We start from the raw sequence: 18,216 nt of genomic DNA, 5'->3' as shown, positions 1-18,216 counted from the left end.
AGTGCTCAGAGCAGTGCTTTTCCATTAAAAACAGCTTATTGCCTTCTACTTGGATATTCCATGTGAACTTAAATTTGGTACCTGATCATTAACCTACACTGTATATCTGAATTCATCATGTGTCACACTAGGAGGTTTGGACCAATTAGGTGTTGTTGCAATTGCTGATACTGTTTTGATCTGTTTAGGTTTTAACTGCTGAAATGTTTTTGTGAAACAGATACATTATAAAGGAGGTGTGACAAAAAGAAAATAGCCATTAAAATATAGTCCACATGTGGATTTCTAATCACGTGTCCATTGTTGGGTAAAAGAAAGTTAATGGCTTTATTTAAGAAAATTGAATATATTTTGAACAGTAATTTCATATTTGCTGATTAGGTACTAGAAATTTATAGTCTGGTCTTGGTTGTAGATGGCACTATTTTTATAGGTCTGAAAGTTTTTTTTCAAGTCTTGGTGTTGCTGAAGATAATCTATTACAAATGACGTTTGCTAAAACCATTTCAGTTGTTTTGATTATTTTAGGGCAACAAAGGTTACCTACCTCTGTATTATTATACTACCATTTCTGACTCTTTTTTTCTGTTTTCAGAGAAGCTGTGATTAAGCACTCACTGGTACATAAAGTATTTTTGGACTTTTTCACCTATGCACCCCCAAAGCTAAGATCAGTAAGTTCTTGGTTTTAGTTTTTAAACTGAAACATTGAATGCTGAGTAAAAATGTGAAATACTGCTTTGATGTTTATTGGTTTTTGAAATTTTTAAAGAATTGTTTCCTTATTGAAAAGATAATACTCTCTACTTCCTTTGAAGAAGTCGCCTTCTTCCATTTAGACTTTTTAGTCTATGGAATTTAGACTAAATTCCATTTAGACTTTTGCTAGAAAGACAGTAGACCTGACCATAGTTTTATCAGTTCCATTGAATTTTCATATTTTAATTACAATCTAGAGAGTATACTCTAGCTTAACATAATCAGAAAATTAACTAACACATGGAGGAATATTCAGCATTCAAGGAGTTTGAAATTCACCTTTATTGATACAAAAAAAATTATATTGGTGTTAAAAGGTGACTGGAGGATACTTAGGTAAAACTAAATGGACCGTGAAAGACTGGACCTTATATGACAGTGAAGGTAAATTGCACTGCCCTTCAAGTCAATGATGGGAGTATAGATGAGAGTTCATTTAGTCCCTTGAATTTTGCTTGCTTCATCATACTGTGAATTCATTGTCCATTTGTTCTCATTCTAATAATAAGCAATAACCAAATAATGAGATTCACATTTTTTTTTTACAAATATGCCAGATTGAACATTCATAGGAATTTTGACCCTCTCAAAATTGACATGCAAAATAGTTTTCCAAGTGTAGCCACCTATCTAAGCACGTATTTCGTAGCAGCTGCTGCTTCTCTTTGGGAGGATCGCGCGTCTTTCCTGCCCAGTATCTCACAGTTCTGGATTTTCTGAGGCAGGACTTTATTTTCAGAACTGAGAAAATGATCATTTTAATATATTCCATAAAGTCTTTAGTGTTGAATATTTTTTAGTAATAGCCAGAAAATATTTGGGAACTTAGTGTGAATATAAAGTAAACAGACAAATCTTTGTGGCCCCTGCGGCATTTTCAATAGAGAGACTTTAAAAAAAAACTTTGGAGATGAAAGAAGCATGATTGGAATATACATGTAACTCCCCAACTGGATGGCTTTGAAGAGATTTGTAAGTTTAGATATGTAAGCTGAAAGCTGTACTCTTGAAAAGGGTTGTAAGATAGTTAAGGGTGGAATTTTTTGTTCCTTATTGATAAAAATGGGCTACTTTTCTCCTTCCTGGCAGGAGACTTTGTGTTTATTTAATATAAATTTTTAAAATTAGGAATGGACTAAACTGGCCCTGCAGCTTTTAGCTGGCAGAACTCATCCTGTCCTATATGCTTGTCTTCCAAATATAATTACAAAATATATATATACATTGAAAACAGAGAATAAAGACTAAAAATAGCTAAAATTACCTCATAATACTTTAATGACTGGGTTTTACTAAAAGGTAAGTGAAGGCCTAGTCTAAATGTCAGTATAGAGATTAATTTTTCTTAAGAGAAATGTTACTTAAGTGTCTTGATGGTGAATTATTAACGTGATTTCCAGAGGTGATCCATTGATAAACTAAAAGAAAAACGTTTTCAGACAAAATTATTATTTTGGCTTTCTGCTCATTATATATGACTTTTTTGGAAGAACGTTTTATTTATTTTATCTGGCCTTTTAAGTTAAAAGCTCTCTTCTTATACCACAGCCAGTTCTTAGATTTCTTTTTTCTTGAAAAGTCATTGAGAATATACTATATTTTTTCAGTTAACGCTTGAACAGTATGGGAGTTAGGGGTACTGACACTCCTGTCCTCAGTCAAAAACCCACCTGTAATCATCCCTACCCCATCAGGGACGGGGATTTATCCAACTGCAGATGGTATAGCGCTGTAGTACATATTAGTGAAAAAAATTCATGTGTAAGTGAACCTTTCTGGTTCACATCACACTCAGGGGTCCACTGTATACATACTTTTCTGAATAGACTCTGATGAAGCTCAGGTATTTTAATAGAAATTGCCTGTGGGCAACATTTACTGCTCTTGATAGAAAAAGAATGTTTCTAGGAAGTGGTTGTATGTATGCATGCCTGTCTACAAAATTAAACATTAAGTTGTTTTCTACCTGTACTCTCTGCCTTTCATTCTCTGTGCATTACTGCTCCTTACTGGACAGATTGTGAAAAAGCAAAAGGAAAGAGTAAACCAAAGCCCTGACTGCATTTATTCCCCAGGAAATGATTGAAGCCGTCCGAGAAGCGGTGTTGTACCTGGCACACACACACGATGGCGCCAGAGTGGCCATGCACTGCCTCTGGCACGGCACGCCCAAGGTGAGGGCCGGTCAGGAGCTGCCTCTGCTTGGACATTCTCAGTCTCCTTGGGGTCTTGCCCTGTTGTGCACAGCATTATCTTTGCAAAGTTGAACCTCAAGGCCTCACAGAAACTGGCTCCTCTTTGAGCCTCTTATTTCTTCTCTGCTGGAGTCTTCAAGTTTGAAAACCTTGTGTTAGTCATTGTATGGGAAGGGATCTGTCAAGCAAATAAACACTGTATTTGTGGTTTAATTGCTGAGTCGCATCCAATTCTTTTGTGACCCGATGGATTATAGCCCGCCAGGCTTGTCTGTCTATAGGATTCTCTAGGCAAGAATACTGGAGTGAGTTGCCATTTCTTTCTCCAGGGGATCTTCCCAACCAGGGATTGAATCGGTGTCTCCTGCATTGCAGGCAGTTTCTTTACCACTGAGCCATCAGGGAAGCCCAGACAGTGTTTATGTTCGGGTTTTTAAAAGTGTTGATATCTGTCAGTTTCTTTGATTCCTCAGTTAATGATCTTCGTGCTGGGAAGGAAGAGGAAAGAAAAGAAAATGTGCAGCCGTACATTGCTCCTCTGGGTCTTAAGTACTTTGAGGGAAATGCTACAGATCCATATTAATTATAGAAGCTTAATAGAAATGATCCTCATTCCCTTAATTGGTATAATTCTCCTTTAAAGGACAGTTGTACTTTGTCCAGTTTTTAATACAAATGTAATCTCTGTTCAGTAAATAATGTATTGATTGCCACCTGTATGCTTGACTTTTATGCACTTGAAGACAGCTCAGATATTGGAAGAGGGATCTCAGTTTTTAGTATAAAGGAAGGTAGTTTCACCAGGCTTGCCTTGCAGCTGATAATTTCATGGTTCCATATTTATGTCTCAATGGAATGTCGCAAAGAAGTCTAAGATTATAGTAGCTCTGAGAGGAATCCTTATAGTATATTGTATTTTTTTGTTCTGGCTAAATAACTGTTTTCACTAATGAAAAGTATGCCACTCCAGTGGGAGTTTAGGATTGTATAAAATTTCTAACTATGAAATACCTTAAGCTATAGTTATTCTGTAACTAAATCTGTAACTGTAAGTTCATTGAGACAATTTTTCTTTTTTAAGGACAGAAAAGTGATTGTGAAAACAATGAAGACTTATGTTGAAAAGGTGGCTAATGTAAGTATAAAAACTGCCTATTTCTTTTAATACTTTTTAATAGTAAAATGCATTTGTATCTGTTATAGGAAATTAGAAAAATTTAGAAAGTTATCAAGAAAATTACTTGTTATTTCATTTCATTTAAATCTAAATATATGCCTATACATGTATTTTTACATATTATTAAATTTACACAAAATAGTTTGTTTTTCATTTGACATTGTACTTTGGCAATTTTCCATTTTTATTAGATAATTTTGAAGACCTTAATATTTAGTCTCTGGGAAACTGCACTTCAGAAACTTGTTACCCGTTTTCATTATCATCAAAAACATAACAGAAAGTGAAACTTGTCTCTCTTTTCTCTTCAATTAAATCATTAGTGTGGTCAAAGAAAATTTTATTCAAAAACGTAACAAAGTGAAACTTGTCTCTTTTTTTCAGTTAAATCTTTAGTGTGGTCAAAGAAAATTTTAGTTCTAAGTTTTATAATTCATTGAAATCTTTTGGAGATGTTTTAACAGCTTTTCAAATGAAATTAGAGGATATAAAATGTGTTTCTTTTGAGGAAATAATTACCTCAAAAAATAATATCTCTATACTTAAATAAACTAAATCATTTTCCATAGTAATTCTAAAATATATGTAGTAATAAGCATTAGTTTTCAATTTTTGAATTATTTTATATATTATGTTTTATAGCTTCTAATCTGCAGGTGAACTAAAAATGAGTGATATCAGCAACTCTTCCCTGTAAAAAATTCCAATAAGCACTATTGGCATCTAGTGAATACTTGATATAGTAAATGATAATTCAAACTCAGATAAATTAGATCTCTGAGATTATATACATACCTGTCATCTTCTGTAGGGTTCTAGACTAGGAAGAGAGTTAGTATAAAACCACGTAGAAGGCAGCCAACTTGCTTGGAACAAAATGGAATAAGAGATTCTTTAGTGAGATGTTTTCAAAGTATGAGAAATTTTTATGATTCATAATTCATCATTAAATCTTTTTGTATAGCATTTTTTCTTTTTTTCCATTCATTTTTATTAGTTGGAGGCTAATTACTTTACAATATTGCAGTGGTAGTGGTTTTTGCCATACATTGACATGAATCAGCCATGGATTTACATGTGTTCCCCATCCTGATCCCCCCTCCCTTGTATAGCATTTTTATTTGATTATTTTGATTTAGAAATGAATAAAAACAGAATGTTACTGGCAAGTTCCCTTATTTGGGGGGGTGGATAAATTAGGAGTTTGGGATTAACATATACACACTACTATACAGAGAGTGAATAATCGACAAGGGTCTACTGTGTAGCACAGAGAACTCTATTTACATATAACTGAATCACTTTGCTCTATGGCTAAAACTAACACAACATCGTAAATCGATTGTACTCCAATATAAAATAAAAATTTAAAAATAAAATGATATCAAAAGAAAAAGTTATGAAAGATATTAATAGTAAAAGACAGTCTTCAGTAATAAAGTTAGATTGTTTTCCAATTTTGTTATATCAACAATAATTTTACTTTGGAGAACCAAATCCCCACAAGGCATTGCAAAGTTAACAAATTAGCAATGCAGTGCCTGTTTTATCTTAAGGACTTGCTTCTAAGAGGGTGAGATAAACTAATACTGTCCATGGGTTTGGTCTCTGGGTTATTTGGAAGTGTTTAATTTCCATATATTAGAACATACTCTGTATTTTTTCAGTCTTTTAAAATTTATGACTTATTTTATTGCGCAGCGTATGGTCTAGCTTAATGTCTTAAAAAGAATGTGTGGCTGTAGTCCTCTATAAATGTCAGTTAGATGAAAATGATTGGTAGTGTTTTCAGATCATGGATGTTTTTACTGACTTATTTATCACTGTCTACTTCTGTCAGTTGCTGAGGAAGTGTCGTAAAACTTACAGCTATAATTGTAGAATTTTCTATTTCTCACTTAAATTCTGTTGCATCTTCTGTATTCACCCAGTGATATTTTGCACTTGGGCACACTTCTGTGTATGGGACTTAAAGAACCAGAAAACCAGTGGTTGTATGCTGTAAGCACAGTGTTCTCTATTTTGTTTCCTTCACTTAATTCATCTCAGGGATCATTTTATTTCTATATATATCTCTCTCTCTACCTCTTTCTTGTTACTGACTTTATATTATATAACTTCCATAGTTCATTTAACCAGTCCCTACTATTGGACATTTGGGTAGTTTCTAGTTTTTTATTTCAAATAATTCTCCAGGGCATAGCCTTTGCTCATATGTGGAAGCATGTCTGTAAGATACCTGCCTAGAACTAGAATTGCTAGATCAGAAGGTACGTGCCTTTTAAATTTTTAGTCTACTGTCAGTTGCCCTTAAAGAGGTTGAACCACTTTACATTCTCCTTAGCAACATAAAAGTGTGCCTGTTTCTCCCCAGACCTTTGCCAAATTAGTGTATTATCAAGGGCTTTCACTGTTGTGTATAAGCTAGGTAGCAAATGGTATTTTGTTTTAAGTATTGTCCCTAATTTATGAGCATTATTTCATATACTTAAAGCCATTTGTACTTTGTGGACTGATTCTTCATGTTCTTAGCCCCCTTTTAGTTGATTGTTGATCTTATATGTATAGTAAAGATGTTAGACCTTTGTTATTTTTCTCCAGTCTGTTTCTGATTGAGATGCTATTCCTGCCATATTTGTCAGATATGGCTCTGAATGAGTATTGATTGCAGGTGGATTCTTTACCAGCTGAGCCACCCGGGAAACCCATTGGTTGGTAGCAAAAGTCAAATACCTCTAGAGTTTAAAAAAAAAAGATTTATATCATCATCTGGGATAGAAAAGAAATATGCCACCAGCTTTGAAAACTCTTCTTCAACATAAAGTAGAAATTCTTTATATACCTTTGGAACACTGTCATTATTATGAAAATAATTCTGTTATTTAAAGAGTGACAATTGTGAATGTCCAAATGTATATTTATATAGCCCATGCTGCTGTAATTTTTAAAAGCAATTCACTTTATCTTATCATACGCAGTATATAAGTATATTCTTCTAGTTTTTTCTGGTGTTTCTATTTTAATTATATAAGATTATTTTAAAGCAATTGTGTAATTTTTCAAAAGAAACTGAAAAATCATTTGTAATTCTTCAACCCAAAGGTGACAGTGTTTTTCCTTCCAGGATTTCTTGTGTGTGTATTATGTATATCTTATATATTATTTTATTACACCTAAGTTTATATATTTTTATTTTCATGATTGAAATGCTATACATAGTTTAACGTATTATTTTATAGTCCTTTTTTTCCTCCCACTTTGACTGTAATTTTCTTTTGAATTTAATTTTAAAGTAGCTATTCATTAACAGGATACCTGTTTTTGAGAGACATCTGGTTAGTTTCAAAAATGAGTCTCAGCTATTTGATATTGAAGAATGTGCACATCTGTTTCTTTCTTTTTGTTACTCAACCTAGAATGTAATTAACTAGGTCCTGATAAGAGAGCACGTTTCTTTGAGTGACTTTTATCTATCCCATTTCTATTATGCTGGATAAGTTGTCAGGTTGATAACCTTAATAAAGTAACTCCATGGGTGAAAGAAAAGGGAGAATCTGTGTATCTTTTAACCTTTACTGGTTTTTAATTCCTGCAGGGCCAATATTCCCACTTGGTTTTACTGGCGGCCTTTGATTGTATTGATGATACAAAGCTTGTGAAACAGATAATCATATCAGTAAGTAATTTGCATGGTCTTGAATTTAAGTTAAATGGATATAACATTTTTAAACATTTGAGTTTGATTTCAACATAGATGTATAAAGTGTGCTTTCTGTCAATTTGTTATTTATTAGTTGCCATAATTAAGCCTAATTTGGGGGGTTGCTTTATTCCTGTACAAACTATAATCTTGTTACTTGATATTAGTAGTTAATATTGCTTTAAACATGTGTAAAAAGACTGCTTAAATTAGGATAGCATGACTTTTTAGACCATAGGATTTTGGGTTGGCCAAAAAGTTCGTTTGGTTTTTCCATACAATATTACGGAAAAACTCTAATGAACTTTTTGGCCAACCCCATAGTAAATGAAAAATCAGCAATGCAGTGTTTAGATTTGATCAGAAATTTATTTACATAGTAATTCTTCAGTTATTCAGGAACTTATGTCCCCCCAGGCAGAAGATATCCACGACCGTTTTCTCTCTCCCTTTGGAGAAACTACCTCTGCACAGCTTATCAATAATCTGTGCTGCCTTATCAATACATTGTCTTGACTAAGTTTGCCCTCTGAAAAACTGAATATTCTCTTAAAAAAAAAAAAACTGCACCAAAGTAGAAACTGCATTATGAAATAACTTTCTTTGTTCTTAATTACTGCCCACTTTTCTGACTTCTGATCCTGTGATCTGCTTTTATTTTTCCTTCCTTTATTTCTAGTGGACAAGTGGTATTGGGCGTGTGATACAGGTTGTAGGGGAAGGGATAAGAAACTGCAACATGGGTAGCAGCAACCAAGCCTGGAAATGTTTTTAAAACCACATAATCTGTATAGACACCAATTGTTCCTCTGAAGGGTGTTAGACATGGATGAGGTCGTTGCAGACATCGTAGTGACAGAAGCTGCTTCCACACTGTCTGCAGGGCACAGCATTTGAATGTTCAGGAAGAGGATTGCCCTGTTGGCTGTGGTGGTGCCAAGGCCTCTCAGTCCTGTCTGGCCAGTAGAGCTGGGTGACTAGGGAGAATATCCTAACTAGTGAAGGGGCAGGAGATTTGTTTTCTTAGAAGCCTGCTGTATGTTCCAGTGTGTGAATTTCTCATGCCCTTGCTGTCATTTTCCAGCTTTTCCCTTGACTGTGTTAAGATTGTGATGACTTTCTCTGGAATAGGATTGTGGGAAGAAACAAGCTGGCAAGACTTTCATGTCACTAACTGAGTATTTTGACACATTCCTTGTGACTTTATTACCCTTTTGACTCCAATCAATAATGCTTGTTTTTCATTCCAGTGACAGAAATGTGAGGCCATAGATTGGCTAATGAATAAAGTTGTTTCATGAAAATGGAAACAGACTGGGCTATTGAACACTTGCTTTTGTTTAATATTTTCATGACAACTGAAATTTGCATAACTGTTCCAAATGGATTTTAAGAGAAACCCAACTTCCTTCAGAATTTGCCACGATTGTCTGCTAGTTTATAATTTTTTTCCAAAGATTTATCCCACTTACAGTTGCTTTTGAAACAGTTTTAATTCCTTGTGCTTATCAGCTTGATTCCCACAACTGTTTAACCCACATTCCTAATGACTTTCTCATACTTAGGGCAGCTTACCCTGAAAATGGCCTCATTTGCTGATGTCCTGCCTCTGGCTGACAAATGCTCACTGGGTTTCTGTGTATCATTAAACTCTGTAGCTAGCGATAAAATTCTGGAATGCTAATTGTGCTTGCATTTTCCCCACCCAGACACCACAAAACCTGTGGCAGTTATGCAGTGCTTTTTAACAATACCCAGGAAAGCTTAGTGTTGCTAAGCATTCTGTTTAGGGTAACCAGACTCCTGAAATGTCAGGTTGAAATCACAGCCTGGTCAGCTGAGCCCTCACCTTTCGAAATGGATACTGACTGTTTCCCACCTACTTTGCTTTCCAAAATAAGCAGACTTAAAAATCCAATCCTGGAATTGTTGGTGTGGTGCAGCTGCTTTGAGAGCAGTGAGTCTCTCGAAAGGAAGTAAGTACACCAACCAGTTGCTCTTTGAGAGTGAATAAATATTGATGCATACTTTTAAATGTATTATCTCTAAGATGCTGTACAGTTAAGTATAAAGAATAATATCAGTGAACACCCAGCCTCCCGACTGATTGGGCATGCAGAAGTAAAACTTGCCAAATAGAGTTGAAGTTCAAGACCCTTGTGTCCTTTATATATGTACACACACACACACACACACACACACACACACACACACACAGAGAGAGACACACACACCCCCTTCCCATCCTCTCATATTTGTTCTGATGGATTGGTACTTATTATTTGCATGCATTCCCTTATCCTTTTGCTATATGTAAATGTTTACAGTATTTACATGTTTACATATTCTATGTAAGAGATGTGTGCTTTCTCCTGCAACTTGCTCTTTCCTTTGGCATTGTATTTGTAACGCATAATCAGGGTCGACAGCTTTTTTAGTAAATGGCCAGATAGTAATTATTTTAGGATTTGTGGGCTATATCTGGTCTCTGTAGCATATTCTTGTTTGCTTTTTTTTTTTTTAAAACAGCTCATTAAAATGTTCAAAAATATATATCCTTAACTCACAGGAAGCACAGGCCATGGTTTACCCACAACTGTTCTAAACCATTCGTTTTTCAATGCTGAATAATTTTCTACTATATGAATACACCACAGTTGATTTTTCCATTTTTCTGTTGATGGACATTTAGGTGGTTTATAGTGTTTAAAACTTTAAACACTGTTATTATTTTTTGCTGTTCCAAACAGTTCTATAATTATTCTTGCATGTCTACTCGTTTCTCTGAGGCATTTACTTAGCAGAGCTGAGGGTTGCCAGATATGCTGCCCATATGTTTATGAAGAGTCGTGTGTCTGCGTTTCCCGCCCAGCCACTGCAGAACCTGTTGCATTATGCAGTGCTTGTAAAAATAGCCAAGAGAGCTTAGTGTTGCTAAGCACTCTATTCAGAATAACTGGTTTTCCTGAAATGTCAGGTTGACATTGTAGCCTAACAGCACTCCTCCTTTTCTCTTTAAAACCAAGCTCCAGTTTAATCTCCACATAGTGTTCTCTGATCTCCCAGCTGGACCTGCTGTCCACATCCTCTCAACCCTTACAGGTTTTTGTCTTTGCCATCTGTTCATTTAGCAGTTAGTTGTGGTCTCACCCAGGGCTTACACACTCAGAAACATTCATTGACCATGCAGGTAAATGAGTGAGGCAGGTCAAGTTGGAGGGGTGGTGGGGGCGCTGTGAAGAAAGGGGGGGGAGTGTCGGTGCCTTGTCCAAGGAGATAGCCACCCCCAGCTCCCATCTCTGGGAATGTGAGCCCCATGGTGATAGGTCTTCCAACTTGTTTTTCTTTCTAATTGTGAGAAAATTTCCCATCTTAACCATTTTTAAGTGTACAGTTAAGTGATATTAAGTATATTCACATTGTTCTGCCACCAGTGTCCATAGCTTTTCCATCTGACAAAATCAAAACTGTACTTTTAATAACCACATCCCAAGTTTTTGAAGACAGCCCCAAAGTTGGACTTTTGGATAAATCACCATATTTTTTACACAAAATACTCAATCGCTGCCAGTGATCTTTCTTTTTACATTTCTGTTTTTATTCGTTATTTAAATCCATTATTTTTAGTTTTAACTTTTTATTGTATTTTCTTGCCTATCCGCTAGATTTTAGCTCTTTAAGGTTTCTTAAAGAGCATTTCTTTTTGTTCCACATACTAGCTCCCACGGAGGAATGTGCACCATGGATGGGTGTGGATGGGCATTTTGCATTTCTTTCTTCCACTGAAAATCCGTATGTGCTCTAACCCTGCTTCCAGTGTGTACCTTTCATTTTGAGTTTTACCTTTCCTTCTTAAAAGAGGGTGGCAAAACAGGAATGCCAACGAATCTGACAAGGGTCCATCATAAGGTCAGAATGGCCACAGGTTTTCACAAGGGAGTTCTTTTGTTCTTCCTTCACTTTTCTTCTGTGTACATACCTTCTTGCACTTCAGTTCAGTCCCTCAGTTGTTTCTGACTCTTTGCAACCCCATGGACTGCAGCATGCCAGGCCTCCCTGTCCATCACCAACTCCCAGAGCTTGCTCAAACTCGTGTCCATCGAGTCAGTGATACCATTGAACCATCTTATCCTCTGTTGTCCTCTTTTCCTCCTGCCTTCTCTCTTTGCCAACATCAGGGTCTTTTTCAGTGAGTCAGTTCTTCACATCAGGTAGCCAGAGTATTGGAGCTTCAGCTTCAGCATCAGTCCTTCCAAAGAATATTCAGGACTGATTTCCTTTAGGAGACTGGTTTGATCTCCTTGCAGTCCTAGGGACTCTCAAGGGTCTTCTGCAACACCACAGTTCAAAAGCATCAATTCTTTGGTGCTCAGCTTTCTTTATGGTCCAACTCTCACATCCATACATGACTACTGGAAAAGCCATAGCTTTGACCGGGCAGACCTTTGTCAGCAAAGAAATGTCTCTGCTTTTTAATATGCCATCTAGGTTGGTTATAACTTTTCTTCCAAGGAGCAAGTGTCTTTTAATTTCATGGCTACAGTCAACATCTGCAGTGATTTTGGACCCCAAGAAAATAAAGTCTGTCACTGTTTCCATTGTTTCCCCATCTGTTTGCCATGAAGTGATGGGACCGGATGCCATGATCTTAGTTTTCTGAATGTTGAGTTCTCTCCTCTTTCACTTTCATCAGAAGGCTCTTGAGTTCTCTTTGCTTTCTGCCATAGGGAGGTATCATCTGCCTATTCAAGGTTATTGATATTTCTCCCGGCAATTTTGATTCCAGCTTGTGCTTCATCCAGCCCAGCATTTCGCGTGATGTACTCTGCATATAAATTAAATAAACAGGGTGACAGTATACAGCCTTGATATACTCCTTTCCCAATTTGGAACCAACCAGTTGTTCCATGTCCAGTTCTAACTGTTGATTCTTGACCTGCATACAGTTTTCTCAGGAGGGAGGGAGGTGCTCTGGTATTCCCATCTCTTAAGAATTTTCCACAATTTGTTGTGATCCACACAAAGGCTTTGGCGTAGTCAATAAAGCAGAAGTCGATATTTTTCTGGAACTCCCTTGCTTTTTCTGTGATCCAATGGATATTGACAATTTGAACTCTGCCTTTTCTAAATCCAGCTTTAACATCTGGAAGTTCTCGGTTCACATAAAGTTGAAGGCTCGCTTGGAAAATTTTGCACATTACTTTGCTAGTGTGTGAGATACGTGCAATTGTGTGGTAGTTTGAACATTCTTTGGCATTGCCTTTCTTTGGGCATACCTGCTTTAGAGTAAAGCAAATAAGGGAGAGAAGTTACAACAATTAAAATTGTTTTTATTTTCTCTAAGTCAGAGGGAAAATGAATTGAAAACCTGTACATTTGAACCTTTGTTGTTGGAGTTCTCTTTTGAGGATGTCAGATTCATGACTCCATCAGCTTTATTTAATCTCCATAGTTAAAGATGCTGTACATTAAGAGGAGTTTTTCATATGAATAAAATGACAGTATAGCATTTCCCAGTTTGCAGAGTGAATTTTTTGATTTACTCCTGCTAGTGGCCCACAGGTTGGGCAGGTACATCAATTTCCTTTTGCACAGAGAAGGGAATTGATGTGTAGGGAGGTTTAAGGTTTTTCCAAAAGTCACACAACTTGAACCCAAAGACCAAATTCAACATAAATCAGCTGCGCTATATAGCTCCCTTGTCCTGTCTATGTGTTCTGACACTCAGTGTTCTCCAAGTGATCATCTAGAAATTTCTCTCCTTTGTGTACCCCAGGTTAAATAGAAATGAATTAGTACTCCATAATACAGCGTCGCTCAGACTGTTGTTTTTTTTTTCCTAAGATAGTAGGAGTTGGGGGAGAATTAAATGACACCACATTTTTAAGTAAACATTTTTTAGTTTCTTAGGATTGTTAGTCTATAAACATGACACTATTTCAAGAAACAGACCAACCTGAGTGTAGATACTAAATTCCTTAATTGCAAACTGAAATGTAGTTAAATTTCAGTGAATTTGGGGGCTAGTCCTTGAGTAGTAGTTTTTCATGGGTTTTATATGCATCTTGTTAAAGTGAAACCATTTCTGCCTGACCTAAATACACTGCACTAGCCCTTAAGTGTAGAACCTATAGAGAAGGCCAAGTGCATTGAAGAATACATGCTGGCTTCATGCCACCCCCCTTTTCTTCCTATGCCAAGAGAAAATAGCTAATCAAATAAGCAGCCATTGATAATTCTTCACAGCATTCCCCCCCTTCCCTTTTTGGTTTTTTCCCTTCAAAAAATAAAGTGTTTTAAAGGTATAATACCCCAGAGGGTTTTTTAAAGACAGCAAAGTTATGGAGGTTTTTTAATGATTGTAGAAATTCACTTAAGCTACATATAATTCTCAGTCTCTTCCTTCAACTGATTAAAGCATTTGTTTTCCTTTATGACTTAGTTAAACTTGAAATTGAAAAAACCACATTAAAGGTAGCCCATATTTGTGGCACTAAATGCTTCTTTATCAGAAATCCATATATCGAGTCTACTTTGAGGCAAGTTTACCTTGAAATTGGAGAAAAGCTCCCATCCCCATGATAAACTTACATTTTTTTTCTGTCTTCCAATTTTTTACTGAAATTTTAAGTTCATTTTTTCTGAGTGGTTTAAATTTGTATTTATTTTGAGGTAGTGATATCTATTGTACCTATTTTCCAGCTCCCCCCCCCCCCCCCAATAAAATTACTAATCTCATTCTAACTGATAGGCACTTAAGAGAATAGCAGATCTGAGTATAACATCTCCTGGAGAATTGCTTTCCTGATGAGGGGGGTACATGTTCTCTTTGAGAGAGACTAGAGTTGGAAAGTCAGGGGACCAAGACTAGTCAGAGCCCTTTTACTGACACCTCATTGTCGTCCTGTGGGTCATCTCCTCCCTTTTGAGGTTCCTCATTTCTGTAAACATGGGTGGTTGGGCTGGAATATTTCTGTGACCCCAACCAGTTCTGAAGAATCTCTGGTGTTCAGATGCACGTGGCTTTGAATATAATTATTAGGTTTGTTTTATAAGAAATAGGAATGTTAGGGGAAGGCTAATGATTTTTCTGTTGCATATTTAGAATAAAGGAATTTTTACACAGTGATTTCTCTGTCTTAGTAAACATCACCAAATCTATACGGGAGCTCATTTGGGGTGGGGATGACATTGCCTTTGTTCCTTAAACTCAAACAACTAGAAAAGGAGGTTACTGTTCTTGGTAACTTGATGGGAAATGTCATAGAAAGCAATTATGTGTAACTGCTCCATAGAGTCTTTCTGCAGTTTTTCCCCTTCCCCCCTCTTTTTGTTTTCCATGCAATACTTCATTTGCTATGAATAAGTAACCTAACTTTAAAAGCCTTTATCCACTTGTTCTATTTAACAGAGTTTCTTTATCTCTGTTCACATACATCTCAGTGGGGAAATTCTAGGAAGAATGGTCCCGATCAATGCTGATGCTGCATTTAAGTGCAGCTGCAAATTAACTGTATCTGCTCAGTGGCCCCAGCAAGCAATGTCCCAAGTAATAGCCGCCTAAGAAATATTGGTTACGATGAATGAGTTAGCTCCTTAAGTCCTTGGGCTTGGTCAGTCAGCTATAAATGGATTGTTCAGTAATACTAGTCCCAATAGAGAAGCAGTTCTGTGTTCCATGTGTAAGAAATTTCTTTAGCTTTAATGAGACGATTTCAGAACTAGCTGTACATTTTTCATTATGTTGGAGGAAAGTTATGTATCCTTCTTTTCCACTCAGATTCTAAGCATAGTTTAAGTGTATAGTTTCACTTTCTGCTTCTGTAATTTTACAGGAAATTATCAATTCCTTGCCGAACATAGTAAACGACAAATATGGAAGGAAGGTCCTGTTGTATTTACTAAGCCCCAGAGATCCTGCTCACACGGTGCGAGAGATCATTGAAGTTCTGCAGAAGGGAGATGGTAATGCACACAGGTAAGGGCTTAAGCCCGCGCTGGTTGTTCATTCATTTTGAGTGACACACATGTCCACCTCTCATGCTTCCTCCCTCAGACTCCAAAGGTGAATTCCATTTTTAAGCCTGTAGTTGTGGCAGATTCTTAAAAGTTTTTATCCTGAAAAGGAAATGAAAGTATCCTGCCTCTGAGACCCAGCACATAGTAGGTGTCTGGGTGTGTGGTTTTTTATGATTTTGCTTTATGTTTAAAGCAACCAGTTAATCAAGTCCTCTAGAGAGCAGAATCCGTACAGTAATCTAGACATGTGTTGTCTTGTGAGGTATTTTGTTGTTGTCTTTATTTGGTTTGGGGTTTTTGTGTGTGTGTGTGTGTGTGTGTTACACAAGGCGAGCTTCACTTACTGAGTGTCCATTCTGTGCCAGGCACTATTTGGATCCTGGGGACCCAAAAATGAAAACTATCCTACCCTCCAATTGCTTATCCATATGCATAGCAGAAATCAGACAGTTATAGCAGAGCAGGACATTAGCTCTTAAAAGCCTTAGAGGTTTCTGTGTGAAGAAAGCATTAGCTCTGCTATTCATCTTCCCTTGATTCTTCATTCATCATGTTCCCACAGTAAGAAAGACACAGAAATCCGCAGACGAGAGCTCTTAGAGTCCATTTCTCCAGCTTTGGTAAGCTACCTGCAGGGACACGCCCAGGAGGTGGTCCTGGATAAGTCTGCGTGCGTGCTGGTGGCTGACATCCTGGGCACTGCCACGGGAGACATGCAGCCCGCCATGGATGCCATCGCCAGCTTGGCAGCGGCAGAGCTACATCCCGGTGGCAAGGACGGAGAGGTGAGATGCCGCCGTGAGATGGCGGGAAAGCCGCTTTGGCCCCAGAAACTCCCATCTCTGGGAACACTGCTAGAAAGAGCCTTTTAATGATCGTTCACCCACCTCCTATCTACAGTACGTTAATGCTGTTAACACTCACTTTAATACTCAGTCTTTTGATGACTCTACATTATCTGCAGAGTAAAAACAGACTCCTGTTAATGTTGTCCATGACTGACCCAGGCTGCCTTTCCAGCATTCTCTGTGTTCTTAATTCGGTTTAGAATTTGCTGTGGACTTTTGTACTTCCTCATTTCTATGTACTTCTTTTCTCAGTCGCAAGTGGTGCCCATACTTCCATTTTCCTGCACTCTTCCTGCAGAAACTGCCTTATTCATCCTTCGGAGTCCTCAGAATCCTTCTCCATGAAGTCTTAATTCCCTCTCAAGCAGAAACACTATGCTCTTTCCTTTTCTTTTTTTTTTTTGAACTATTACTTATTTTTGGCTGCGTTGCTCTTTGTTGCTGTGTGCAGGCTTTCTCCAGTTGGAGCGAGCAGGAGCTACTCTCTAGTTGCAGTGCATAGGCTTTCCTGTTGCGGAGCACAGGCTGTAGGTGAGTGGGTTTCAGTAGTTAGGGTGCACAAGCTTTGTTGCCCCATTGGCTCATGGTATCTTAGTTCCCAGACCAGGAGTTTGACCCATGTCCCATGCATAGACAGACGGACTTTTAACCACTGGACCATCAGGAAAATCCTCTTCGCTCTTTCTGATTGCTCTTGCTTACATTATTTGGGCCTTGTATCATTCTGTCTTGTATCTCAAGTTTATCGGTTCATGCACCAGTTATGTGCTAGGCAGTGGTCCACATTCCCCCTACCCCCACCTAAAACAGAGAATGCCATTTGGGGAAACATAGTTAAATAAATATGTGTACACAAACAATTATTTATTGTAGAATAGAGATAAGCGGTTTGAAGGAAAACTTTAGGTTCTACAGGATTATATACAAACAGGAACCAGCTTGTCCTCAGAGGACTTCCCAGGGCAGTGAGACCCAGAAGATGGGTAGATGAGTAAAGGAAGAATATTCTAGGCAGAGAGAAGAGCCATGTGCGGCCTCCTGGATGAAGTAAAGAGCTCGGCGTGTTTGAGAACAGCAGGCATAGGGGGCTGGAAATCAGTGAGCAGAGGGAAGGGGAAGGCAGAAGCCAAATTCTGCTGGGGCCTCATCCCGTGCAGGGTTGTGAGCTCCTGATGGAAAGACATGTTTGGGGAGCTGGCTGTTGTCTGACACAAGAGATGGGGGAAGAAATGGGCCGGGGGTCTTAGAGATGCCCTGGCTCCTGCCATCGTGGAACAGATCCTGTTAACAAATTGGGATGATGCATGTGTCTTGAAAGTTCCTCTGTAGGGAGATAGAGCTTGTCTCTCACACTGGACACGGAGAGGTCGATCTCTATGCAAACAGTTCATATGGCCCTTGAAAAGGAGGGAGGTTAAGCTGAAGGATGGTTTCTTATCCTGCTCTCCAGGCAGTGCTCCTCGGGCACCTGTACTTAGACATCGTTCAACATCAGGTTTCAGTGTTTCTACTGTGTTG

The 18,216-nt window shown here is 37.6% G+C and overlaps 1 protein-coding gene across 4 annotated transcripts in view; it reads left to right on the top strand.

Moving 5' to 3' along the window:
• Positions 1-18,216, top strand: part of PUM3 (pumilio RNA binding family member 3) — a 42,991-nt gene that overhangs the window by 18,833 nt on the left and 5,942 nt on the right. For all 4 annotated transcript variants that reach the window (XM_070480413.1, XM_070480415.1, XM_070480414.1 and 1 more), the window contains 6 exons: positions 596-674; positions 2,835-2,933; positions 4,036-4,089; positions 7,727-7,807; positions 15,667-15,809; positions 16,413-16,635. In XM_070480413.1, coding sequence (XP_070336514.1) covers positions 596-674; positions 2,835-2,933; positions 4,036-4,089; positions 7,727-7,807; positions 15,667-15,809; positions 16,413-16,635 — 679 coding nt within the window. The remainder of the gene's footprint in view (positions 1-595; positions 675-2,834; positions 2,934-4,035; positions 4,090-7,726; positions 7,808-15,666; positions 15,810-16,412; positions 16,636-18,216) is intronic.

This window comes from Odocoileus virginianus, chromosome 18, assembly GCF_023699985.2.
Source record: "Odocoileus virginianus isolate 20LAN1187 ecotype Illinois chromosome 18, Ovbor_1.2, whole genome shotgun sequence".
Lineage (NCBI taxonomy): Eukaryota > Metazoa > Chordata > Mammalia > Artiodactyla > Cervidae > Odocoileus > Odocoileus virginianus.
This window is presented reverse-complemented; position numbering and strand designations above follow the sequence as displayed.